Source organism: Ursus americanus, chromosome 27, assembly GCF_024610735.1.
Source record: "Ursus americanus isolate L20-20 chromosome 27, mUrsAme1.1.p, whole genome shotgun sequence".
NCBI lineage: Eukaryota > Metazoa > Chordata > Mammalia > Carnivora > Ursidae > Ursus > Ursus americanus.
In genome coordinates this window covers 22854583-22881569 of record NC_142153.1, presented here as the reverse complement: position 1 = coordinate 22881569, position 26987 = coordinate 22854583, and the positions used below count along the sequence as shown (strand labels likewise).

The 26987-nt window shown below is 35.8% G+C and overlaps 1 protein-coding gene across 2 annotated transcripts in view; it reads right to left on the bottom strand.

Moving 5' to 3' along the window:
- SGCZ (sarcoglycan zeta) overlaps positions 1-26987 on the bottom strand; it is a 418103-nt gene that overhangs the window by 49834 nt on the left and 341282 nt on the right. For both annotated transcript variants that reach the window (XM_087856458.1, XM_087856459.1), the window contains one exon: positions 4454-4576. In XM_087856458.1, coding sequence (XP_087712584.1) covers positions 4454-4576 — 123 coding nt within the window. The remainder of the gene's footprint in view (positions 1-4453; positions 4577-26987) is intronic.

Sequence of the window (26987 nt, the reverse complement as noted above, 5' to 3'; positions counted from 1 at the left end):
AGCATAAAATTTAACATGAAGTTATCTTATACGTCTAAAGTTTTTCACTTTATAAAGTCATAGGACAGACTCGTACTTTGTTCTCTAAGTTAATACACTACTTGGAATACAAATGAAAGTGCAAATTGCAGTTGATTGATTCTGCCTGAAAGCACTAAATTTAAGAGTCTTAAGTGTAAAGCTTTATATCTTTTATTTGTTTACCTGGTCTCAAAAGATAATTGCAGTAAGGAATGAATATCTTTGACCAATTTTAATGAAAACAAAGTTTTCAAGTATGCATAGGTGAGCTAACCTGTAGCACTCCAATACATTTAGCGATGTAGCCAGAGGGTAGGGGTTAAGGTCAAATAAGTAGCTTCAAATTAAGATTTAAGCAAACGGTTACTGAACAACTCAAGTAATATCAAGAGTAAAAAATTACAAATGTTGAGCACATGATTGCTTACCACGGTGATGGGGTAATGAAGCGTGTTGGTGTTCAGGTAACCATTTGTGATTTTGCTTCTATCCTCCTGCACCCTAGGAGTATGTGAACATACCAGGTAAATCCCTGCTACTTTCCAAGTGGAGTAAATGTAAATATCCTGAGCTATGCTAGACCTATGAATAATTTTAGTCATAAGTGATTTTGCCTCAGGTGTATAGACACATTGTCTAAATAAATTTATCCATTTCTGTCACCCTGAAAGAGAAGTCCAGGTATGAAATGCCATTGCTCGTGAAGTATGAAGCCAGAAAGAATCAGTTGTAATTCCAATGGATATAGCTTAAATAGAAAATTTTGTGCCACAAATTTAAAATTCCAGAATCAACCTCACACAGATCTCTTGTCACATGTAACTTTGAAGTCTTGTCAGCACAGCTACCTAATTTATATGAAACACCCTGGAGTCAGTGTCTCTTTGTAGTGTTATTTGTCAAATGATTCAAGCACCGCTTTAAAGTATATGTGAGTTTCTAATCAATCCCAGGGCCTTTAAATTGTACGCGATGCTATGCACAATTTTTTCCTCTAAGTTTGTGAAATTCTAAATTATATTTGCCTTTGATATCTTTATTTTTCTTTATTTTAGAAGTATTGCAGGAAGGAATAAAGCTACTACAAAGTAAATATTTGATATTCTGCTAAAGGAGTAATGACCTAGCAGGAATTTGAGAGGGTGTGTGTATGTGTATATGTTTGTGTCTATGTGTGTCTGTGGGTATATGGGCTCTTCTGTGAGAAACAGAAATGCAACTCGATCCTAGGGGGGATTTTAATCAAATTAAAACACTCCCAACTTAGCATTTCTTTGTTAATAAACTGAAGCCTCTTGTATATCCACATCAGGTTAGAAATTGGGGTTACTTGTTACAGGCACTCTCATTCCCTCATCTCACGTGTTATGCTTTAAATCCTTACAAAAATTTCTGCCTGGATTCTGCAGTCATGACCTCAAAATTATATTATTATTTAGGATCTTCTGGAAACATATGGTACAGACCTCTACTATAAAACTGATTAATTTTCTGAGATAACTGAATGACAAAAATCAATCAAAAGTTGTATGAAGAATAAACTCAAAGCTATGTGTATATGTTTGAGACAGAAAGAAATGGAAAAAGAGAACCAGAATGAGACATGTATTTATCTATCTATGCATCCAGATATACATACATGCCATGTGTATGTCACATGCACACACCTGCACACACACAGAGGGGGAGAGAGAGATTAAGTCAGCAGAGACAACTGCTTGAAGGAAGTTAACTGAAAAGGAGAAAAACTCAGATTTTTCAGGGAACACTTTCTCTGCTGACTTTATAACTTAATAATTCCCATTAACAATCCAAGGATGGCAGCCAGGTTACCAAGAAAAAGAAAATAAAGGTGAGTATCTATGCACCTCAAAGAAAAATTTGAAAACTAGTTAATGGGTCTAATTTTGTGAAGACAGCACTTCACTGCAACTGTTAAGAGAAAACTCAACATAAGATCAGAGAAAGTTAAAATTCCATGAGTTCATAAAAACTGTCAAGAACTCTATAACTTCCTGTCACTTGTGAATGCAAAGTACTCAATGGGAATATCCGAATATGGATGAAATAATTTTTAGATAAGTGTGTAATATCTTAAAAACTATCTCAGGATTAAAGCTGGTAACTAGGAGGCACTACCAAGGTTCAAAGATTGTTAAATATTGGGGGTGCCTGGGTGGCACAGCGGTTAAGCATCTGCCTTCGGCTCAGGGCGTGATCCCGGCGTTATGGGATCGAGCCCCCGCATCAGGCTCCTCTGCTATGAGCCTGCTTCTTCCTCTCCCACTCCCCCTGCTTGTGTTCCCTCTCTCGCTGGCTGTCTCTCTCTCTGTCAAATAAATAAATAAAATCTTTAAAAAAAAAAAGATTGTTAAATATTGAAATCACATCTGCTTAATCGCCCTGAGTATATTTCTACCTGGTTTCCCTGCTTTCCCACCAACCAGCAACTCAAATGTTAGTACCGAGGGTCCTAAAGTCAACGTCCTTTCCTATTTGTCTGTGCTCTGTTCCAACCAAAGCTGTCATTTTTTTTTTTTTGTCCCTTGCCCCCCAGACTTGGGGCTTAGAAAGGTCAATTTTTGCCCCCTGTGGGGGTTCCTTTCCTGACCTTTCCAAGGAGGCTGAAGAAAGAAAAGATGAGGCAGTTGGGCAGTAATGGGAAACACTCCAAACACCAACCCAATGGTTCAGGCTCCAGTTACTCCTCAGAACATCCCACAAGAGAAAGGAAGCTATGGGAGACAGCAGGGATGGTACTAGTGGCTTGTGATCCCAGTCAAGGAGGCCCAGTGAGGATCTCCATTTGAAGTATCTTTGTTGAGGGGCTTCTGAGCATCTCAGTCAATTAAGCGTCTGACTCTTGATTTCCACTCAGGTCACGATCTCAGGGTCATGAGATCAAGCCCTGCATAGGGCTCTGCACTGGGAGTGAAGCTTGCTTAAGATTCTCTCTCTGCCCCTGCCCCAACCCCCCATCCCCCTACCCCCGCTCTCTCTCTCTCAAAAAAAAAAAAAAAAAATTAACTATCTTTGTTGAATTTCAGTACCATTTAATAGTACACCTTTCTTGAAATACAAACAAGCCCTCATGTCTCGTACACTAACAATATTATTATTATCTTTACTAATAAATATAAAGATCTGTTACAATGTCTTCATTATGTGCTGAAAATATTCTACACACACACATGTACACATAGGTGTGCACCCATATCCTGGCATAATTTGAAGTTATCATGATCATGATCATTTCAATCATTTAGATGAAGGCAAACTGGAGGCATAGGGTCTATTTAAATACTGAATGACAGAGGCCGGATTCAACCCAAACAGCCTGAGCGCAGACGCTAATTTCTACGCTAACTGTTCTCACATGGCACAGGGCTCAGTAAGACCTAAATAGATAGGATAGATACCCCATGAGCTGTTCCCAAACTCAAATTTGGTTAACACTAGGTCAAGCTTATCTCACTTTTTTTGTACTGTAGGCTTCTTTGGTATTTTTAAAATATGTTATTAAAATTATATGTATTATAATAGCAAATCAAGTAATTCAAAGAGCTTGTGCTTAAAATAGTCTTCATAAAATCTTTCCCCTCTCTCAGCCTTGCTTTTAACTTTAATTTATCCTTTTGTTTTTGCTTTTTAATTTCAGTTGGTGATTGAATTAATAGCTCTAATATTAGAATAACGACTTCCACAACTTCTAAATAATATGTGGGTGGCACTATTCCTTTTTTTAATTTATTTTTTTATTTTTGTTTTTTAAAGATTTTATTTATTTATTTGAGAGAGAAAGGGCGTTGGGGAGGAGCAGATGGAGAAGGAGAAGCAGACTCCCTGCTGAGCAAAGAGCCCAATGTGGGGCAGATCCCAGGACCCCGGGATCATGACCTGAGCCAAAGGCAGACGATTAACTGACTGAGCCACCCAGGTGCCCCAGGACAGCACTATATCTTGATATATATACTTATGAGAATAACCACAAGCCCTAAAGAAAATAATTTCATTTACTTATAACTTTCCCCCTACTTCATTCTAAAGTTGATATTTACATTTTAGTTCTTCTGCGTATCTTCTACTTCTAAGTGATACCTCTAAATTGTGTTTGTCTTATCACCTTGAGTTACCTTTTCTCATGGTCTGCACCCACTTTTTCTTCCGCTCTGCTGACCCACTTTCCTCCGTCTATCCTACCCCCACCGAGGACACACAGCTTACTTTATGTCACTAAGGCCAGTGTTTACATTGTCTTCTGCCACCACAACCAGTTGCCTTCTATTTGAAGACTCCTGGAAAACCCAATGGTCTGAGATCATGTCTTTATGTGAACTCAACTTTCAGCATCATACATCTTATAACGTACTCTTGTTCAGTTGCATATTCTTTCAAGAAGTAAACAATGTTTCAAGACCTCAAACAACAGTACCTGTCACTTTCAGCTTTTCAGCCCCAATGGTAATCTCATCTTCATCTGCAGAGAACAGCACCCTGCCATCTTCACTCGCTCTCACTTCAAATCTTTTACACTGAGCTTCCACAGCATCAGCTCCTACGGTCAGAAGAAAGGTTGAAAAATGAAACTGGTATGCAGGAAACCACTGACATGTACTTTTTTTTAAAGAGGAGAAATACATAAATTATTTAGTTATTTTATCTCTTCAGTATGTTTTACACCTGAATTAATATTTTCAAATTGTTATCCTTTCTAGTAGGCTGTCTAATTTGGTAGAGTTTGCTGGGCTGGGATGGTTGGACATTCATCTGACCTCTAAATGCTTGACATAGTCCTAACAAGGTTTGTAGGTTTAACTAGTTAAGAACAAAACAAAAACAAAAAAGCTTTGCATATATGCAAGGAGAGATGACATCTGCTTTGTTCTTGGTTATAGCCTGAAAACTTGGCTTTATACCTAGCACATGCTGGATGTTCAATAAATACTTGTGGACAGAATGACTCCCATGTTCCTTCTGAAAGCAGACAATAGTCCCCATGCTTGCTATATTACAAGGTACTTATAAAGCACTGCTCAGCTGTGAAGCTTCAGCTACTCTACATTTTATTTATTTATTTATTTTTAATATTTTATTTATTTGAGAGAGACAGAGATAGTGAGAGAGAGCACGAGCTGGAAGGAGGGGGAGAAGCAGACTCTCCGCTTAGCAGGGAGCTCAATGCGGGGCTGGATCCCAGAACCCTGGGATCATGACCTGAGCCAAAGGCAGGCGCTTAACCGACTGAGCCACCCAGGCACCCCTACTCTACATTTTATATATGCTAATATTAAATTTGTTCACCCTTTATTATCACTGAATGCGAATGCAATCTTGCAAAAAATTATATATATATATACATATATATATATGTATATATATGTATGTTTTTAGTGTTCCCCAGTGTATCTTGTCATCAATAACTTTCCTGATTTGTTAAACTATAATATTAAATAAATATAGTTACACCATGGAATTGAAAAATCTGTTTCTGATTTATTGGACAATTTGCATATTAATCCATCTACAAATCACAAAGGCAGCTTCCATATTTGGAAAACATGATTAATTTGTGGGTTTGAAGGGTTTCAACAAGATGACCAAATTGGTCAGAGGGTGAGGAATTGCTATTTCCATAATATCAATTTATTTCATGTGGCATAACACATCTGGCATATGCTACATCTTCCCCTCCTGCAACGATCTGGAGCACTTCCCCTCTGCTATCTACATCACAAACTCTTATCAGATACAGTCCAGCCCAGTCAGGGACCAAGGCACATCGCACTTGTGCATACTTCTTTGCATTTACTTTACATATGCTATGGACTGAACATTTGTGCCTGCCGAAAATTCGTATGTTGAAATCCAAGCCCACCAAGTGATTATGTTAGAAAAGGCGGTCTTTCGGGAGGCGATTAGGTCCTGTGGGTGGTGACCTTATAACGTCTGCCTTTTCCCTCTCTCCAATCTGCCAAGTGAGGACCCAGTGAGAAGCCGGCTATGTCTAGAACAGCAAGCAGCCCCTCGCCAGACGCTGGAGATGTTAGTGCCTTGCTGTTAGAATTCCCAGCATGTAAAGCTGTGAGAAATCAATTTCTGTTGTTTAAACCACCCAGTCTATGGTATTTTGTTATAGCAGTCCAAACAGACTGAGACAATGTACTGCCATTATTTTTTAGATATAGGACCCCAGGAATTCAAAACATGAGATCATCTTTGTATTCCAAAATTTTCTCCAAATTTAAAATTGGGTCTGATTTCTAGGGGCACTTAGGGTAAGAAGTTACATAGGTGAAGGAATACCAAACAAAAGCTTCCTGTCCCTTTCCTTGGCCCTCAACCCCACCTCAGCCCTGCTCCCAGTCCTAGCCCATGGGCTTTAGTATCTTACACCTCCCCCAATCATAGCTTCTGGGGGGCACCTAATAAGAGGAAAACATTAATTCCAAACCCTGATAACATGTGGGATAATTTGCTCTGAAAACAAAATGCATATTTTTCTTATAAGAAACTCCATGTTTTTAGGTCTACGTAGAAAAATTTTAAAGTACGACAATGCTAAGTCAGATAAAACTGATGTTAACCTTGCAGGCTGTCAAGATCAAAGTAGCATGAATTGTACTTTAATGTCTGTTATATATATACATATATATGTATATATATTTAAGCAAAGCACTTTTCTTATGAAATTTAATGACAATATTGGAGAAACCATGGGAGACCTACTGTTCTTGGTGACAGTCATTGCCTTTGATCTGGCAAACACTATGTCAGCAGACTGTATTCAGTTGAGTATGTCTTCTGCTAATCATGATCTAACTTTACTGTATGTGCTCTTAATCTTTAAACCATAGTAACCCAACTGGGTGATGTTCAAAAAACTGTGCTGGGGGCTGGTGTGTTGATAAATGTGACCTCTGAGTTTGGAGGCCTCTATGTCTCAATCTTCAAGGCACTCAGACATAACACTAAATCTGAACCGCCTGAAAGATATTCTAGATATTATACATGTAAAACCTTAACTTGTACATCACATTGCTGTCTTCAAATACACTTACTTATTGGATGAATTGATCCACAAAATATATCAGTGACTTCAATGACACTGAAGTGCCTTAGATAACTATATGTATATAATATTTGTAATATATAATATATACACACACATGCTGCATATGGTCACAAATTTATAAGACTTCTCTTGGCATGACATTTAATGTCATCGTATGAAAGATACTTTATTAACGTAGACATGCTATATTGTGTGTCACATAAACAAGCAGAAATATAAGCGGGGTACCCGGATATGGCAAAGTCAGTTGAAATCTTAATTCATTAAATTTAAATAAGCAAAAGCAAATAAGCAAGTAAGAAAATATATGCACACCTGGAATAAAAAAATGCATCTAGGCCATAAATAAGTGCACGCAGAAACATTCAATTAAAAATAGATACATAAATTAATACTGCAGACTACACTTTATTCAACATATTAGTAAAATTTCAGAAGGCAAAACTACAAGCAATTAGTAATACATTGACAGTAAATATTTTAAATCAGAAAATAATTTTGAATATGTTGTGCTTCTGTACATTGCTTTTCTGCAAATAGCAAACAATAAATGCATGTAACTAGACACATATTGCATTGTTGTAAATATTTATGTTTAAAGTTAATGCAGTAGGCTATATGAAATTGTATTTATCATGTCATAACATGTTTCGTGTTGTCTTATTCTGTTTTTCATGTTCCTAGCTTCACATATTTGCTAGGTGAGGTCAACTCAGGATCTAATTGTTCGGAGGGGCAGTAAACGTTCAGTTCCATTTTTTTCTCAACCAGCAATGCTTCCAGAGTTGCAGGAAAGCAGTACGCTTGATGACTCTGGATGAGGAGCTCTGATTTCTTAGCAAACAGATCATGGGGGATAGCGCTATCCGGACTATTCTATATTTTACCAGTCATCTTATATTTTTAAAATTTTTAAAAGATTTTATTTATTTATTTGAGAGAGACAGAGAGAGCATAAGCAGAGGGAAGGGAAGAGGGAGAGGGAGAAGTAGGCTCCCCACTGACCAGGGAGCCTGAAGACACAGGGCCACATCCCAGGACCCCAAGATCATGACCTGAGCCAAAGGCAGATGCTAACCAACTGAGCCGCCCAGACGCCCCTTTACTAGTCATCTTAAACACTAACTTGCTCACTAAAGTCTCAAGACTAAATGCTTCCTTAAGAATATCTGAGGAAGTTTATGTTAGCAACTTCAAAATCAAACAAAGAGCAGTCAGGGATAAAATAAGTAAAGGGAATTGGCAGGAAAAAGGGAGAAAACATGTGAAAAAAATCACAGTTTTCACAAAAGGGTTGAAGTACTCAATATATATCCAAATATTTTCTCTAGTTTGTTTAATGTTCTGCATATATTCCTTAAAAGCAAACAGACGTAGCAACAACAAAGCTATTTTCTTTTTCTCCTCAGAGATGGCCCCATTGCGTTTTTAGAACATTCACATTTCTTACAGTCATATTCAGTAGCCAAAGGCATATCTTTGCATTTCCTACATTAAATCAGTCAAACACATGAATTGGAAAATTTTCTTCAATAAAAATCTCTACAGGGGTTCAAACAATGTATTTCCATGGGGCCTCTTGGTACTATTTAGTCCCAATTTAAAGACAACAAGGCAAAGATCAAAATGGATATGTCTAATTATCTCTGGTGTGTTTTCCTCAAGCATATCATGATGGATCTTTCTTCCTATATAACTCTGATTTTACATGTTGTCAATATTTTCAAGGTCTTGAAGAAGAGTACTATTAAAAGATTAGAAATTCCCACAAGAAAAATAAAAACAAGAGTCAATACAATCAACTAAATTCAAAGTTCTGAAATTCCTGTTTTAGAATTATCATGGGCCTCCAAAAAACAAAAACAAAGAAGTCGAAACAAAACAAAAGAAGCTGCTCTCATGAAATATAAATATAAATATAAATAAGCATTGTACTTTATTTTACACTATGTATGTCATTAAAAACTCTTATGTGGAAAGTTTACCCTAAGTGTCCTTAGGGAGAGAAGGAGAAGGAGCAGAATGAGGGAAAGGTTACAGGGGCTGGACTGGGGGTTTATCTTGGAACAAGGGCTCCCGAGCCTTTGGCAATTGCAATCTACACTGGATCCTGTCAGAGATTAGCACAACTTGCCCCCCGCAGCCTACCCCTCCAATCACAGGAATTGATTTCTGTTTCAGAATTGCAGGAGTAACCATTCTTTGTCCAGCAAGTAAGGTAGCTCTAGGAACCCTGAGGTCACATTCACCCTTAGATCCCTATCTGGGCCTTCCTACCATCCTGTGTCTAGACACTTCTTTGTACATAGCAATTTCTCAATAAAAGTTTGTTTTTACAAAACAAATGAGTGAAGAGGAGGGAAAAAAAGAAAGAGAGAGAGGGAGGCAAACCAAGAAACAGACTCTTAACTATAGAGAACAAACTGATAGTTTCCAGAGGGGAAGTGAGGTGGGGGATGGGTGACATAGGTGTTGGGGATTAAGGAGGGCACTTGTCATGATGAGCACCAGATGTTGTATGGAAGTGCTGAATCACTACATTGTTCACTTGAAACTACTATTACACTGTATGTTAACTACCTGAAATTTCCACCATTTGTACTCGTATGCCTTGTTTATCACTCCCTCGCCCATCTATACCATAGCTATGATCACATACTATTGCTCTCCATCTTCCTTTTTAAAAAAGTTATGAAAAACTCATAATATTACAATTGTGTACTTGATGTTACCCACCACCTGGCTGAAGAAATAGTTATTATTACCAACACAAGCCTTCAGCATAATCTCTTCTTAATCACATGCCCTTTCATCTTTGGGGAGTTCTGCATGTCAGCATTAATTATCCTGAAAAGAGTTTTTATCACTCCCATCTTGTAACGTTGTTTCTTATGTGTGTATCCTTAAAACATTTTTCTTAGTTTTGCATGTTTTTTGTTATATACACACACGCACACGTACATACACAAACACATAGCTTCACATTACTTGTATTTTTCAGTGACTAGGTTTTTTCACACAGTATTAGGTTTGTGAGATTCATCTATTTTGATACATTGGCTTTATTCACCTTCATTACTATCGTCTATTGTATGGATATACCAGTTAGTGATGGTAATCTTACAAATTTCTACAATATCAGAGTCAGTAACAATGATGCTATAAAAGTTTTTCTACAAGTCTCCTTCTACACTCAAGCAATCCTAGAGCTGATGCTTTGGTGTGAAATGGCTGGATCATAGAGAACATACTTCAAATTTACTAGATAATAAAAAGTTGCTTTCCAAACTGGTTGTATCGATTTACATTCCCGCCAATAGACTATGAGAGTTTTGTAGTTCTCCATCATTTGTCAACACTCAGCGCTACCAGACTTTGTAATTTTTGCCAATCTGAGTTCCTAAAAGGTATGCCACAATGATTTCAATTTAGAATTCCTTGATTACTGCTGGAGTAAGTATCTTTTTTATGCCACTGAGCTTCAGTCTCCTTTACTGACAATATATTCCCCACAGTCAGATGACATGGGGGCACGTGGGGCTGACTCTCTGTCTAGAAGTGGTTCAGTTCTCATAGGGATATTATTCTCTCTGACCAAAGCAATTAATTCATACTCGCTCTGCTGATTTTTGCTCTATGTTTTGAAAAAGAGGCAGATTCTTCTTTTCAGATCATGACACTGGGTATGATAAAAACTTAAGCTTTTAAGGCTAGCTATAATCCCTACATGGAAAAAGTTCAGCCCATCAGTGGAAAGGGGGGGGGGAAGCGTAGAAGGAGAATGAGAAGAACACAGAGCCATACCTGGAACTATTGCTTAAATGGATGGATCTAGTCAGAGACAAACTCATGTAGTCCTGGACTTGCCTTTTATATGAATCAATAAACCCCACTGAGGGTGAGGAGGACACAAATTCTGAATTGAGTTTCTTTTGGCATTTTTTTCACTCTTTCTGTATTTTCTTCGTTTCCATGCATCCTTCTCTCTCTCCCTCTCTGTCATGCTTATCTTTATTAAATAGAAGTTAGAAATCTCCCACCTTTAACAAACACTGCACCCCCACCACACACACAAATCATTAGAATGTGATTAAAAGGAAAAAAAAAATATGCTCTAGGACTTTGTGGGGAGGGATGCCACAATATCCTGAGGCAAATTATCTTATAGCCTTGCATTGAGCAAGCTAAATTTCTACTTAGACAATTTCAAAACTAGCCTTAATGGTATAAATATAATCTTTTATACTTGTATTTTTTTGGTCTTTTTGGTGATTAATGATAATATAATATTATTAATTAATTAATCATTATCATTAACTGGTATGACTACCTAGCCAGCCATTTCATAAATTAATATGGTATTTTCTCCTGGGCCTGGCCTCTATGAATTTTGGCAGGATCAGATGATATATATATGTCTCGTTATCCCACTTTTGTTGACTATGTTGTCTAAGAGAAGTGAAAGCATACATCTTTGACTTATCATTTTGTTTAAGGGGATCAGTTGAACAACATATGCATACAATATTCTGTTTTTTGTATAGTATGCAAACACAAAATTAATGCATTTCAAAACTGTGGATGGCACAAAGTTGGTGAGTGAAATATTCTCTAAAAATTTTTATGTATCACAATCATTCATGTTCTTTTAATTTATAAAGGAAAAATAGAAACAAAAATACATGTTGCATGCAGCGAAAAAGATACTATCTGATAGACTTACTCTCTATGAGTAGCAACAGTGAATACTTAAGTAATGAGAAGAGACTGCTTACAACTACATTTTTGGTAAGCTGTTGTTATAAGAGAGAGAAGAAAACAAATTCCTAATATTCTCTGGTAATCTCTCATTGTCTAATTTTTCAGCAGACATTAATAATGTCTAAAATGATGCAATATAATTTATGGAAGAACATTAGAGTTGAAAAGCCATTTCTTGATAATATCGAACTAAAATTTTTTCCACTGCAGCCTATTACTTTTTATTTTTAACATATGTTTCATAAGAACAACAAGTAACTTCTCAGAATTTTTCCTTCTTTCTTATCAGCTTGCCCTGGTCTTCTGCTACATTTTGACACATCTATCAGGGTAGTTTCATGGAACTCCTTAATACTTTTAATCTTTTTCATTCTAACATGCATTTTCTCTCAAGTAACAACATGTGTATCCATGTTACACATCACCACAAGCACAAAAACTGAGTTGTGGAAACAATTTTCTAATATATTTTTATGCAAATTCCCCCCCAATTATATGCAGTATAACTTGTTTAGTTGTGGCAGTATAATTTTGCAGATGTATTCAACTAATAATGTAATCTCATGGTACCAATTAAGTATAAATTTCTTGCCAAATATCAAGATTATTTTTTCTCTATTTTCAAAAACATCCAACTTTGACAATTAATTTATCACATAAATATCATAGTGAAAGTCACCTTAACAGTGTATGTATTTACTTTTCTACTGTAAGAGAATGTACACAGAAACCATTCCAGACAGAGAACCGTATCCTTGAAAATGTCAGGAAAAAGTAACCACCTTCTCTACAGAGTAGCTTTAGCATATTTATTTTACTATCTGCTAATACTTTTCTTTAAAAGATTTTATTTATTCATTTATTTCAGAGACAGAAGGAGAGAAAGAGAGAGAGCACGATTGGGGAGGAGGGGCAGAGATAGAGTGAGAAGCAGACTCCCCACTGAGAAGGGAGCCTGATGATGTGGGTCTCCATTCCAGGACCCCAAGATCATGACCTGAACCGAAGTCAGACGCTTAACCAACTGACCCACCCAGGTGCACCTACCTGCTAATACTTTTTAGTAAGACTATTTGAGGTGTGGTTATCAGTACTTAGTTTTTACATAAAAATTGTTTCCTATTCCTTTTAATATTAGGTAGACTGTCTCTGAATTTCCTTTAGTGGGAACATGTTTTTAGTGTTATAAATCAATTAACTGAGCACTACACAAGAATAAACTTCAAGATAAACAATGTAAGAAATCCTAGTATAAAACACAGTTTTTATTATAATCTGATCATTTTAAGTATCGTTAGGCAATTGTGCATTATTATTGATTTGTTATAGCTAAAGCATATTTTTATGATTACATGGCATTCTTAGAATTGCTCGCATTGAAAAGCATTATTTCTGATTCCCAAAGAAGCATCGGACTTGGGTTTCTGCAAAAATGACCAAATAAGGTACTTGGGTTAAAGCTCTTCTATCAGAAAGAAAGATCTAGTTTATAATCCCCCAAATTAGAGTGCCTTAGCCCAGCAAAGGTCTGTTTTTGTTCATGCTCATTTCCAGCAAGATTTAGCAGGATGCTATAATCACAGTAATCATCAGGGACCAAATGATTAAGGCTCCATCTCAACATTTGCTTTCAAAATTGTGGCAACAAGAGAAAAGGATATGGCAAACTTAGCACTATCTTTTAACTTTCATTTAGAAGTAATACATCATTTTATTTTATTGGCCAGTGAAGGTGATATCACCAAGTCTGTTCCCAAATAAGTAGGAATTTATAATATCTAACCTGATGTTCACCTCTAAATACAAAACTGACAGAGAACAATAAAATATTTATTGTCAGGGCTGCCAAAGCACCACACATTGTAGCTTGAAAAACAGAAGCTTATTGCTTTACAGTTCTGGAGGCTAGAAGTCTGAAATGGCAGAGTCGCTCCCTCCTGAGGCTATGAGGGAAGGATCTGCTCTAGGTCTCTCTCCCTGGTTTGCAGATGGCCAATTTTCCATGTGTTTCGTCTCCCCTCTATAGGTATGTTTGTGTCCAAATTTCTCCTTTTTGTAAGAACACCAATCATATTTGATGGTCCACCCTAATGCCCCCATTTTAATTTGATTATCTTTATTTCCAAATAAGACCCTATCTTCAAATAAGATCACATTCTGAGATACTAGGGGTTAGGACTTTGTATATGAATGGGGGGGAGGAGCATAATTTAACACATAAGACATATCTTCAATGTTATGTGGAGAAAAAAATAACAAAAGTAAAAAATGTCAACCTAGGATTTTAAGTCTAACAAAATTATCATCCACGATTGAAGATATTTTCAGACTAACAAAAACTGAGAGAACTAATCACCAACAAATTCATTTTAAGAAAATTATGAAGGACTTTTTTCAAGAAAAAGGAAACAGTCACAGATCAAATATCAGAGATACAAGAAGATTAAGATTTGAGAGAACACACTTTCCTGGGTTTTCCTCTAGCTCACTAGTTATACTTTTTCAGTCTACCTCTCTGCTTCCCCCTTTTCTTCCTATTCTCTAAATATTTACATGCTCCAGAGGTCAGACTAATAACTCCTAAAGTGTATTTTTTGTGAAATGTCTCCAGAACAAAGAAAAAATAAAAGAATTGAGAAAAAATCCGTTGCTATTTATATCCATTCACCTACAGGTTCTCATCCAGGATGATGTCTTTAAGTAAAGTATATGTGTTCAAATCCAAAATTTGTAACATGTGCACTAATATGTACCTTGAAATTCACATTTATGTAACTAACTGTTTATAAATGTCAGAAAGGCATTGTGTATCTCAGTAAGAACTCTTGATTATCACACACTTGCTAATTTATTTTTTCCTCAATAATCCCTTTCTCAGGGAAGAGGGACACAATTCACCCCAAGAGTTTAACCCTCAACTTCAAGGTTCATCTCAGGTGCCCCTTCTGGAATGACAATGTTGAGAGCTCAGCAGATCTGGTCTCCAGAAACACTATTGAAAGATATTTTATAAACAATTTGAATTTTCAGTAAATAGTTCTAAGGATATACAGCAAATGGACAAACATTTATTCAAGAAAATCTATTAAAACAGTAGAAACAGAGTCTGTATCATTTGGATCATGAGCCACTTACTTTATCCCCTCCCAGCTCAATATGATGGAAAGTCCATGCTACGTAGGTACAGCCAAGAACACAAGGCTCCTTCTTCATCTACCTCCCAGTGAAGAACTAAGATATTTTCCCAGGAGGGAGAGGGTGTCAGTATTTTCCATCCTATGCTCTACATAACTGTTGCAGAGGACAAGTTCCTAGGAAGTTCAACTGAGAGATGAGGGCTCACTTCTTCCACTCACACTCCACTCACAGGACGGAGGCTCTACCTTAAGCATGATGTAGTGATAATACAGGGGCCCAAATCACCCTCCCTTTAGCTCTTTCACAGGATGGAGTTTGCATGTCAGGATAAGCAAGTCCTAGAAGCTACACCCAATCCCCAGCTTTGCCAAATGCCCGGGAACTAAGCAAGAGTGCCACTCAGAAAGAAACTTATCACTGTCCCCTCTTTCAGGTGTAGTTCAGAGATTTTGCCCAAGAAGAGAAATGGGCTACAAAACACAAAACTGAAGCTCTTCCCAAAGAAGATTTTATTTGCGGAAGACCTGGAGGAAGTTCGAACCTAAGGAGGCTCTCAAAAACAATGCAGCTGCGGTGAAAAGTAATAAAGAGGAGACCAAAGGCTTTATCAGTGACAAAAGCTAAACCATAGTCCATGAAACAATTTATGCTCCAGGACAATATGTAAACAATATAGCAATCAGCCAGAAATTAGTATAGCTTATCAGCAGGGTGTGCTCAGGGAAAGAGACAGGCCAACATTGCACTGCTAAAACCACTGTTATCCCTGGTGACTGTGTGCGTGCTCAGGGCTGCACCCTCTCAGGAACTTCAGGAGCTTTAAACTGAGGGGTGGGGGAGGGGACAGAGAGCAGTAGACTTCAATAAAATAATCCAGTCACTTACCAAAGAAATAAGCAAGCAAATAATGATAACAAGCCCCAAGGGTGATGGTGGAGGACCAGCACCCAGACTTGCTACAATATATTACCTGAACTTCCAATTTTCCACCAAAAATTATGACATGCAAAGGAAGAGGGAAGTCTGACCCATAGATGATAAATATCAGGCAATAGAAAGCGCTTGTGAAAATGATCACATGTCACATTTAACAGACGAGGACTTCAAATGGCTAAAGTAGCCAGTATACACACATTCAAATAACTAAAGGGAACTGTTTTTAAAGAATCAAATGAAAGTATAATAAAATGTTTCATCAAATGGAGAATATCAATACAGATAGAGAAGTTGTAAAAAGAAGCAAATGAAAATGCTGAAGCTTAGAAGTACAAGAACTGAATGAAAAATTCATTCCACAGTAAACCTGAACTAGCAGAAGAAAGAATTAGCAATTTTAAAGAGAAATAAAACCCATAAAATCTAAGAACAGTGGGGAAAAGGAATGAAGAAAAATGAACAGAGCCTCAGAGAGAAACGTGGGACATCACTAAACACAGGAACATACGTGTACTAGAAATGCCAGAAGAGATGAATAACAGAAAACATACCTTCCACATACAGACACATTGCAGTAGACAGGAGGAGAGCCAAAGAGAACTAGAAACCTTGAAAGCAGCAACAGAAAAATGGTACATGAGTTACAAGGAAGCCCTTTAAGGTTACCAGCTGACTTCTCTGAAACAATGGAGAGGCTTTCTTACTCGTGCCTCTACTTGGCCTCTTGTTGCCTTGCCTCCCCCATGTATATCCTCCACATATAAGTCTGAGTCACATTTTCAAAATGAAAATCAGACCACATGACTCATGTATTTGAATCCCCTCAAGAGCTCCACATGATATTCGGAATGCATTCTATCTTTTCAACTCTCAGGACTCTCGATTTCTGCTTTCATCACAATGGTCCTTCCGCCACTTCTTAAACACACTGATTTTATTAAACACACAGGTTTTTACACGTTTCCTTTCTTCTGCCTGTCCTGCTCTATTTAGCCAGACCATGGTGTGTTTTGCTCATGATTGTATTTGGTTTCCTAAGAGTTATTCCCTCAAGTAGCTCATCCTTGACCATTCCCTAAAATGGCCACCATTCCCTCTCTTCCTCCTCTGTCTTGTGTATAGAAACTCGCCACACCCTTCACATTATTGGAAGCCTTACCCCACCATTTCATCTAAAACAATCCTGTTCCTACCTTCATTTTCTTCCACTTGAATCTACTTTATTCTTCTTCTTATCACTTTTGGTTGCTTGTTTATTTTCTGAAAACCTCACTATAATATAACCTCCCTTGGTTTAAGGATTTTTATTTTCCTGATTCATCTGAAGCTTCAGTAATTAAGCAGTTTCTCACCTATTACAGGTGTTCAAGAAGTATTTCTGGCATAGACAATTTGATTATTGATTTAATAATCTTATTTAATTTTCACCTCAATAAACATTCCAAGAACTAACATCTAGTTCCTTTATCATCTAAATAAATGCTTTATAGTCTGCTTAAATCTACTTTTTTCATAATATCTTTTATAATAACATCACTTTAGCTTTTGGCTTCTTACATGGTCTATTTCAATTCCTGTCTTTCCTCCCCTTCTGTGTAAACATGCTATGTGACTTGCCTTACCTAATAATATGAAAAACTTAATACAGATTTATGGCATACATATTGATAGGAGTATATTTCAAGTTCCTTATAAGCGTGAACATTGATTATGCAGCTACTATATGCTCACATTTGTTCAGGAGCCATCTTAAATGTAGTTTGATAAACCACTGCGCACTCTGAAGAAAAAAAACCTCACAAAAATTAACCTATATGCCTCTTCCACTAACAAAAAAGACAACTTCTTGAATTATGAGTTTTCTACTAATTTTAAGAGTCTATAAAAAGAAGAATGCTCTTATTATACCTTTTAAATTGCCCTATTTTCAGAAGGAATGCTCTGATTTTGTTACCTAATGTTTTCCAGTGATTGAATATTAAATGTGGGGGTTTTAGTTCATTTACATAAAATGTGAAATTTTATCCATTAATATAATTACCTTTAATGTCTATGAGAAAATGTGCAGTGAGAAGGGGTTTTAAACTTAGTGAAGAAACTATTCATAAAAGTGTCGACATGGCTCACGGGCATTCTTAAATCCCCTTTTCACTACACCATTTTTTTCTTCCCAGTCTCTTTCTGATATAGAAACCCAAAGAAAAGGGTAAAGAAATTAAAAGGATTTCTTTCCATATAGGAATGACAAAAGCAAAGTCAAGTGAATACAAATTGAGTCCTTAAATTAATATGTAACATTTCCATTAAATATTTCTCTCAGAAATAGCACCTGTCCAACCCACTGCTATCTTCTGGTTTATAAAATGACTGCCTAATTCGTTGTTTCAAAAAGGTAACAGGACTTTCAGATAAATAAAATAAATAATATTTCTCTAAGATCGACTTTTTCCCTACATTCATTTTTTTTTTAAGATTTTATTTATTTATTTGACAGAGACAGAGAGAGGGAGAGTGAGCACAAGCAGGGGGAGCTGCAGAGGGAGAGGGAGAAACAGGTTTCCCCCTGAGCAGGGAGCCCAACGTGGGACTCTATTCCAGGACCCTGGGATCATGACCTGAGACAAAGGCAGAAGATAACTGACTGAGTCACCCAGACACCCCCACATTCATCTTTCTAACAACATCCTTACTTCCTCTAGTCTCCTGAAGTTTTCCTGATATCCTTAAGCTTTCCTGATATCCTGAATTTTTAAAAACCGTTTAAGTAGAAATGTCAATAGCTAAGATGCCTCTCCCCCAAACTAATGTTTGTATATGTTGGTCATATTTGGGGTAAGGATATGATGAAGTCATTTATTAAATTAAATGTTTGAGGAAACTTCTGACATTATTGTGTTTCAGTAGACAGCACTTGAATTTGTTAAAAGTAATTTGCAGAATGGATTTCTAAGTTTCTTATTTCCTGCTTATCTATTCCTTTTTTGGATTTAAGCAAGGCTATGTTATCTCTTCATGGCCTATCTCTCCCTTTCAGAATAGGTATTTAAATCAGTGTGTTTTACAGAGTCACCTAAAGTAACTTCCTACATTGTTATCATCCAATTGAAATTTCTAATTATTTTCCACACATTGTCCTTTATTATTGATTAATATATATATTTTAAATTCTAAGGTATTTTCTGATTAAAAGCAATACTTGCCATCAGATTATCCAGTTAAATACGAAAGAAAAAAGTATCGTAGCAAAACATGCAGCACATTTCAAATACAGTCTAATTTCCCTTCACCAACATAACTGCACCTGTCTTTCCCTGAAACCAGCTGTTTGGTGCTCAGAGGATATAAATAATTTGATGATAAAATTAAGTGAAATGTAATTATAATACTTGAAATATATCACCTGGCAAATTCTTTTATTATCACTTATCTATTGCAGGTATTAAATGAAGAGATCTAAGACCTGAAAGTATATTTCCAAAAAGTTCCTTCTGGATATTCGTCTATATCCGAATACTGGTTAGGCTGATTCTTGTTCCCATATAAGTTTGGTATGTGCTCAGTGGTCAGAATGCACACATGATGGTGTCAGGGATCCAGGTCTCTTCTACCTACTCTGTTGCTCTGTCACTTTAAAACTACAGCTTCCATCTTGGAGACCAACACAGGTGCTTGGGTTGCTTTAATGTGTCTCATTCCAGAGAGAGGAAAGGTAAAATAGAGGGCAGGCCCATTTCTCTTTTTTTCTTTTCTTTTCTTCTTTTCTTTTCTTTTTTCTTCCCCCCACCCTTTCTTTCTTTCTTTTTCTGTTAGGATTCTAATTCCAGTTAGTTAACATGCAGTGTTATATTAGTTTCATGTATACCATTTCTTTTAAAAAGACACTATTTGACATCCTACATGTCACCTCCACTTATATCCACTTGGCTTGAACTCAGGCACACCTGGCTACATTAGAAGCCTGTTGCCTTCAGCTGGGTAGTCACAGGGCAACTAACACTGGTGATTGTATTTCTAAAGGGGGAGGGGAAGAATGGTCACAGGGAGGGAGCCATTAACGGTATCTACAGCATCATGCAAGTGCTTTTACCTCAGAAATTAATCTTAATCATTCCTCAGACTTCCAAAAACCCTAGAGTCAACATTTACACATATTTTTCTTATGGTTCTTTTGTTAGTAATAGCTGGATTCCATATCCTGTAGGATTACTTATCTTAATTATGGTCCTGTTATTTTATCAAAAATGATACTTTGCCTCTAAATTAAGTAAAGGAAGGCTATCAGAAGCAGAAACCCCTTAGGTTTGAGTCACACTTTGTATAAACGCATTGTTTTGTTAACATGAAATTTCTATGACCCATAGAAAAATGTCACATAATCAATGACTTAAAAGCCAACCGCATACATAAAGAAGAGAGTACTTGCTAGAAGTATCCTGATTTAGTAAAAATATTTCCTCCAAAAATTCTAGTTGGGTAATGCTTTATTGTAAAGACGGAAAACAAATAATTTTATTAAGTTTTTATTTAGGAAATTATGTTGCCATTTAGTAAATTTTGCATTTAAAGAAAAATAAATGATAATATGGAAAAAAATACTACTCTATCTATTGCTTAGTGGTCTGCTTGATAATTACCTTAAGTATTATTATTCATTCTGCATTTCTTTCCTAACAGTACATGATTTGCATATTGTTAAACACTACTTTTTATAACTAAATCTCTACTATTTCTTTCCATAACATGTATATTTTGGAAAAGGAATATTACACTGAGATATTAAAATGTTTTGTGACCGCCAAGCATTCTTTAATAAAAATTACCAGTAAAATAATTATGAATAAATTGCATATCATGTTTGAGCTTTTATTCCCAAATTCTAGTTAAGCCTATTTGTAATACTATCAGCCATTTCACCCGATTCTCTATTTCTTTTCTTCCAAGTCTTCATATTCACTAATTTGATAAGCATGAAATTGATGTCAGTAGATCAGTTTCTCAATATTACTTTCATGTCTTTCCAACATATAATGAGCTATTAACATATGAACTACTGTAAAAAAGAGCAGTAGGTAGTCTTCATGTAGTAGACATTTGAATTAAGAATACAATTTTCATTTTTAAAATTAAATTATCAGGGAGAAAAACCTAGATGTATTTAATAAACTACGAACGAATCAGTGATATATTCCATAAGAGACTATACTTCACACCTACTAAAAATCATATACGATGGGTGTGTATGTCTGCATATACTGAAAGGAGTGATAACATCATTTTAAAATTGCTACAGTTACATATGTTTTTTACCTATGTTATTTGTGGTTATGTTGGAAGAAGAAATACTATTTTTGAAGATCTCTCAGTAGGTGACTATATCCAATACTCTGTCAAAATCTTTTCTCCTACATTATTGTTCATAAATCACTTTTTCTTTTGACAAGGTAATGCATTTACATAATACAAAAGTTTAAAGCATAAGTTATACAGGATGAGTCTCACTTCTACCCTTGCCCTATAAATCCTTTTCTGACATTTTCCTTAAATGGAACAATTTTTGTTGTTCCTTGTGAACTTTTTTATTTTTAGCAAAAAAAAGCACAGATAATTATATCTCTTTTTCTTAAACAAAATGCACATTTTTTACAATGTTTGTCCACTGCTTTTCACATAATAACTATATTCCATTTTCAAATTACCTTTGGTTCATGACAATCTAAATAAAGGAGAGGATATAATAATGCAGGCACCCAAACTTGTCTAGCTTTTGTTTGATTCAACATGTGTTTATTTATTATTTGCTTACAATTATTCTCATAAGTTGTAACTGCTTGTAGTTTAATAAGAAAACTCCTGTCTGAACAATATGTTTTATTAATCATTTTGAGGAATACACTGATGCCATGTTAATTAAATTTTCACTTGACACTAAAACTGAAGGGACAGCTACTTAACAGAATGAGAATTCTAAAGGATCCTGACAGATTGGCATGAGGGGACGATAATTTTTAATAAACATTTAAAAAATAGATATATTTTGCATGGGAATAAAGAGACATCCTTTGAAAAACAGAATGTGAGGAGGGAGAATTATCAACATTTGTGGGGGAAAAAGTGTTTTGCTTGTTAGACAACTTTGTCAGATGGGTTTAAGTAGTAAATATTATTTTAAACTGTAGAACTAGAGATGCAATGCTGATGAGCGAGAAAATGATCCCGTTAAACTTTGTGTTGATTAAACCACATCTATCTGGATTATTGTATGTTATTACAGGCCTTCTCTGATGGCTGATTGTTGATGTGAACTAAATATGTGATCAGAGTAGGGTCAACCTTGTTGGTGAAGAGATATAAAACTTAGTCAATACAGTAAAATTGCTATTGGAAGTCTACTGTAATCACAGTTGGAATGAAAAAGTGTCATATAAATAGCAGAGGGTGTGTCACACATTTTGGTCACACTTTACTTGAGCGTTCAGCTATGTTTTAAGCTCTAAGGTTTATGAAGGATGTTGTAATAGTTTGTAATGATAAGAAAATGAACAAAATGATATAAAAATATTTCTGCCTTTGATCAAGATGGAATATCTGAGATCAGATTTACCCTCTCATCTGAAATACCATCAAAAAAGACAAAGTATATAAAACTATGGTTTTCAAGACACTCAACATCAGGGAATGAAGAAGAGTAATACCTAAGAGACGAAAACAAACAAGATGGGATCATACCTACTGCAAGTTAGTGCATTAAGGGAGTTTCCAGTCTGTGGTGCAGAGACAGGGAACCCAGGTGGAACCCAGAGACTTCCTGAGTTGGGGAGAAGGAGCAGTCCAGGGAGACTGACAGGTAGAGATTTCAGGACAGAGAACCAGAGAGAACAGAGATGCATAGAGAAAGGACCTTTAGAGATCTTCAGAGGATCTCCCTCAAATAGTCAGTAGATTATATATCATTGCAGGTATGTGAGAAAATTATCCTAGGACAGGGAAAGAAATAGAGGAAATAGTGTTTGGCATTTACACAGGGTTGGGAATACTACACAAATATCATAATTAATGGGGCTTTGGTAGAGGGCTCAGAGAAGTCTTGAATCACAATTCATAATACAGAATGACTAGCCACAGACCTTGCAAAGCCATGGATCTGCCAGAGAAACGTCAAATGCAGAACCCTAAAAGGTCAATCCATTTTCAATTAATTGCATCCAGAACAAAGTTTGAGAATATTTATAGAAATAAAAAAATATGTAGCACCAAAAAAAAAGTAAAATGTACCATGCCTCATATCAAACATTAAAAGATTATGAGCCATAAAAAGGAGCAGAAAAACATGGCCCATAATGAGGATAATAAGTAATCAGAAGTGACTCAGATGTGACAAGAATGTTTAAATTAGCAGAAATTGGTGATAAAACCATTATTATAACTGTATGCTGTATGTTCAAAAGTTAGACATATGGACAGAAAGACCCAACTCAAACTTTCAGCAATGAAAACTACAATGAAATGAAAAATATATGAAATGGGATTAACAGGTTAGACACTGCAAAAAATGTGATCCATAATAAAATATAAAGAAAGAATGGGATTTTTTTTTTAATGAAGAAAACATCAGTGGGTAAACAACTTCATGTGGGTTCATATACTTTCTGGAAACAGAAGAAAAGGGGACTGAGGATAGACAAAATATTTGAAGAAACAGTGGGCAAAATTTTCTAAATTTAATGAGAACTAAACACACACAACAAATCCTCAACAAAAATATTAAGAAAACCATACCAAATAAAAATATTCAAATTGCTCAAAACAAGTGGTAGAGTGCAAATTACAAAAGTAATCATAGAAAAAAGATACTTTTATATACAGAATAATAAAGCTGAGGAGAACAGAAGATTCCTATTGGAAATAATGCAAGGGATAAAATGGGAGAGTGCCATCTTTGCAGTGACACCCTCCCACACACCAAATAGGACAACTGAAATTCTATATTTAGTCAAAATATTTCTTTAAGATTTTATTTATTTTTTTGAGAGAGAGAGGAAGAGTGAGCGAGCATGAGCAGTGGGAGGGGCAGAGAGACAGGGACAAGCAGACTCCCTGCTGAGCAGGGAGCCCCTGGCAGGGCTGGATCCCAGGACCCTGAGACCATGACCTGAGCTAAGTCAGACACTTAACCAATTGACCCACCCAGGTGCTCCCCTAGCGAAAATATTTTTCAGAAAAAAAGGGAAAAAAGATAATTTCAGATGCAAAAAACTTGAACGGTTTATGACCAGCAATCTGCATTCTAGGATATGTTAGATGGAGTTCTTAGGGAAAATGTAAATCATATCAGATAGAAACATGAGTGTATACAAAGGAAGAAATGGTAATGGCAACTATTTAGATAAATATGCTTTTCTTATTAAACTGGTTAAAACATAATTAACAATTTGAACAAAAAATAATAACAATGTATTGTGAAATGTGTAAATTGAGTAGATAAAACGCATGACTATAGTCCTCTAAACACTGGGAAGGAGAAATGAAAGTATACTCTTCTAAGGTCCTATTGAAGTGCTATGGTATCACTTGAAGGTAGACTCTGATAAGTGAAAGATGTATATTATAAGCACTAAAGCAACAGCAAAAAACAAAAGAAGAAAAAAGAAAAAAGAAAAAAAGCCAATAGGGAGACCAAATGGCATCATAACAAATTTTAACTAATCCAAGAGAAGACAGACCTAAAGCTAACCCTATCTATTGAATGGAAATAAGGCAAACGCTCCAGTCAAAATGTAAAGACTGGCAGATTGGATTAAAAAACAAGATCCTACTATATTCTACCTACAAGGAACCCACTTTAAAGAAAAAGATGCAAGGTAAAAGAAAAAGGATAGAAAACGATATGCTAATTCTAATCTAATGAAAACAGAAGTGACTACTTTTTTTAAAGATTTTATTTATTTATTTGAGAGAGAGAGAGAGCACACATGGGGGGAGCAGAGGGAGGGGGCAAAGCAGGCTCCCTGCTGAGCAGGGAGCTGGACACGGGCTGGATTCTAGGACCCCTGGACCCTAACTGAGCTGAAGGCAGACACTTAACTGATGGAGCCACCCAGGTGCTCCTAAAAGTGACTATTTCAACATCAGATAAAATCAATTTTATTTATTCAATTTATTTATTTATTTATTTAAAATTTTTTTATTATGTTATGTTAGTCACCATACAGTACATCATTAGTTTTTGATGTAGTGTTCCATGAATCATTGTTTGCGTATGGAGGGCAGGTATTGCATGGAGCGCTGGGTGTTATACACAAATAAAATCAATTTTAATACAAAGCATATTACCAGAGATAAAAAGATCTTTCATATTGATAAAGAGGTCATGGGTCAGAGGTGTTCTAGGGGACAAAAAATGATCTTAAATGTTTATACACTTAATTAAGAGCTATGGAGGAAATACAAAAAGGAAACCTTATAGATAGAACTGAAAAAAACTCAAAATTAATTTCAAGCCCTATTTCCCCAAAATAAATGTAACGAGTCAACTAAAAATTGGCAAGGATGTAATAGATTTGAGCAACACAAACTGTACTTGCCATTTATAAAATACTGTTACCCAAACAAAGCAGAATATACTATTTTTCCAAGGGCACATGTAACATTTTCCAAGATATAACAAATTTTAGCCCATAAAACAGTCTCAGTAAACTAAAAAAAGTTTCAAGTCTTACGAATTATATTATTATAACAATGTCATTAAGAAATAAAATTTATGAAGAGATCTGAAAAATCCAAAATATTTAGAAACTCAATAATCCATTTCTGTATAATCCATCAAAGAAGAAATTAAAATAGAAAGTAAAAGTATTTTGAAATAAATGAAAATGTAAACGAAATATATATGAATTTTTTGGATAACACCAATGTTGTATTTAAGTGTAAACTGACAGCACTAAGCTTCTATATAAAAAATGTGGAGGGGCACCTGGGTGGCTCAGTCAGTTAAGCCTCTGACTTGTGGCTCCGGTCATGATACTGGGGTAGTGAGTTCAAGCCCCATGTTGGGCTCTACGCTGGGCATGGAGCTTATTTTAAAAAAAGTGTGTAAAAACCTAAAATCAATGACCTCAGTTTTCACCTCAAAAAACTAGAGAAAGGAGGCAAATTAAATCCCAAGTAGCAGCAGGGGAAAAAAAGATCAAAGCAGCAATCAGTGAAATGGAAAGAGAAGAACAGTAAGGATATTAATGAAACCAAATTCTATTACTTGAGAAGATCAATAAAAGTGATAAACATCTAGCCAGGAAAAAAGTGCGAAAACACATATTACCAGTATCCGTACAGTAGTCCCCCCTTATCTGCAGTTTCAGCTTCCTGTGGTCTCAGTTACCCTTGATCAACTGTGGTCTGGAAGCAGATGACTTTTCTTCTCTCATATTCTCAGAAGTCAACAGTGGTCTAACTCAAGTCACAGTGGCCATGGCATTCACCTCACTTCATCTCATCACACAGGCGTTCTATCATCTCATATTATCGCAAGAAGATGGGTGAGTGCAATGTGGTAAGATTTTTTGAAAGAGAGCACATCTACATAACTTTTATTAAAGCATATTATTATAATTTTTCTATTTTATTGGTGGTTGTTGTTAATTGCTTACTGTGCCTAATTTATACATTAAACTTTATCAGAGGTATGTAGGTATAGGAAAAAGCAATTTATGTAATACTCAGTACTACCTGCGGTTTCAGGCATCCACTGAGGGTCTTGGAACATAATGGAGGGGGCGGACTACTGTAATGGGTAAAGTGACATCACAGCATATTCAAAAGATATAAAAAATTAATAAATATATGTATTATAAATTACCTTATGCCTATAAATGGGCACATTTCATTGAAAGACACAACTACCTTGAAAGACACAAACTACCAAAGGTCACTCAAGGAGAAATAGATAAATTGCATGTCCTTATATTTATTAAAGACATTAATTTATGTTTAAAACCTTTCCTGTAGAATTCTAACAAGTCAATTAGAAGATAAATGACCCAATTTAAACATGGATGACATATAT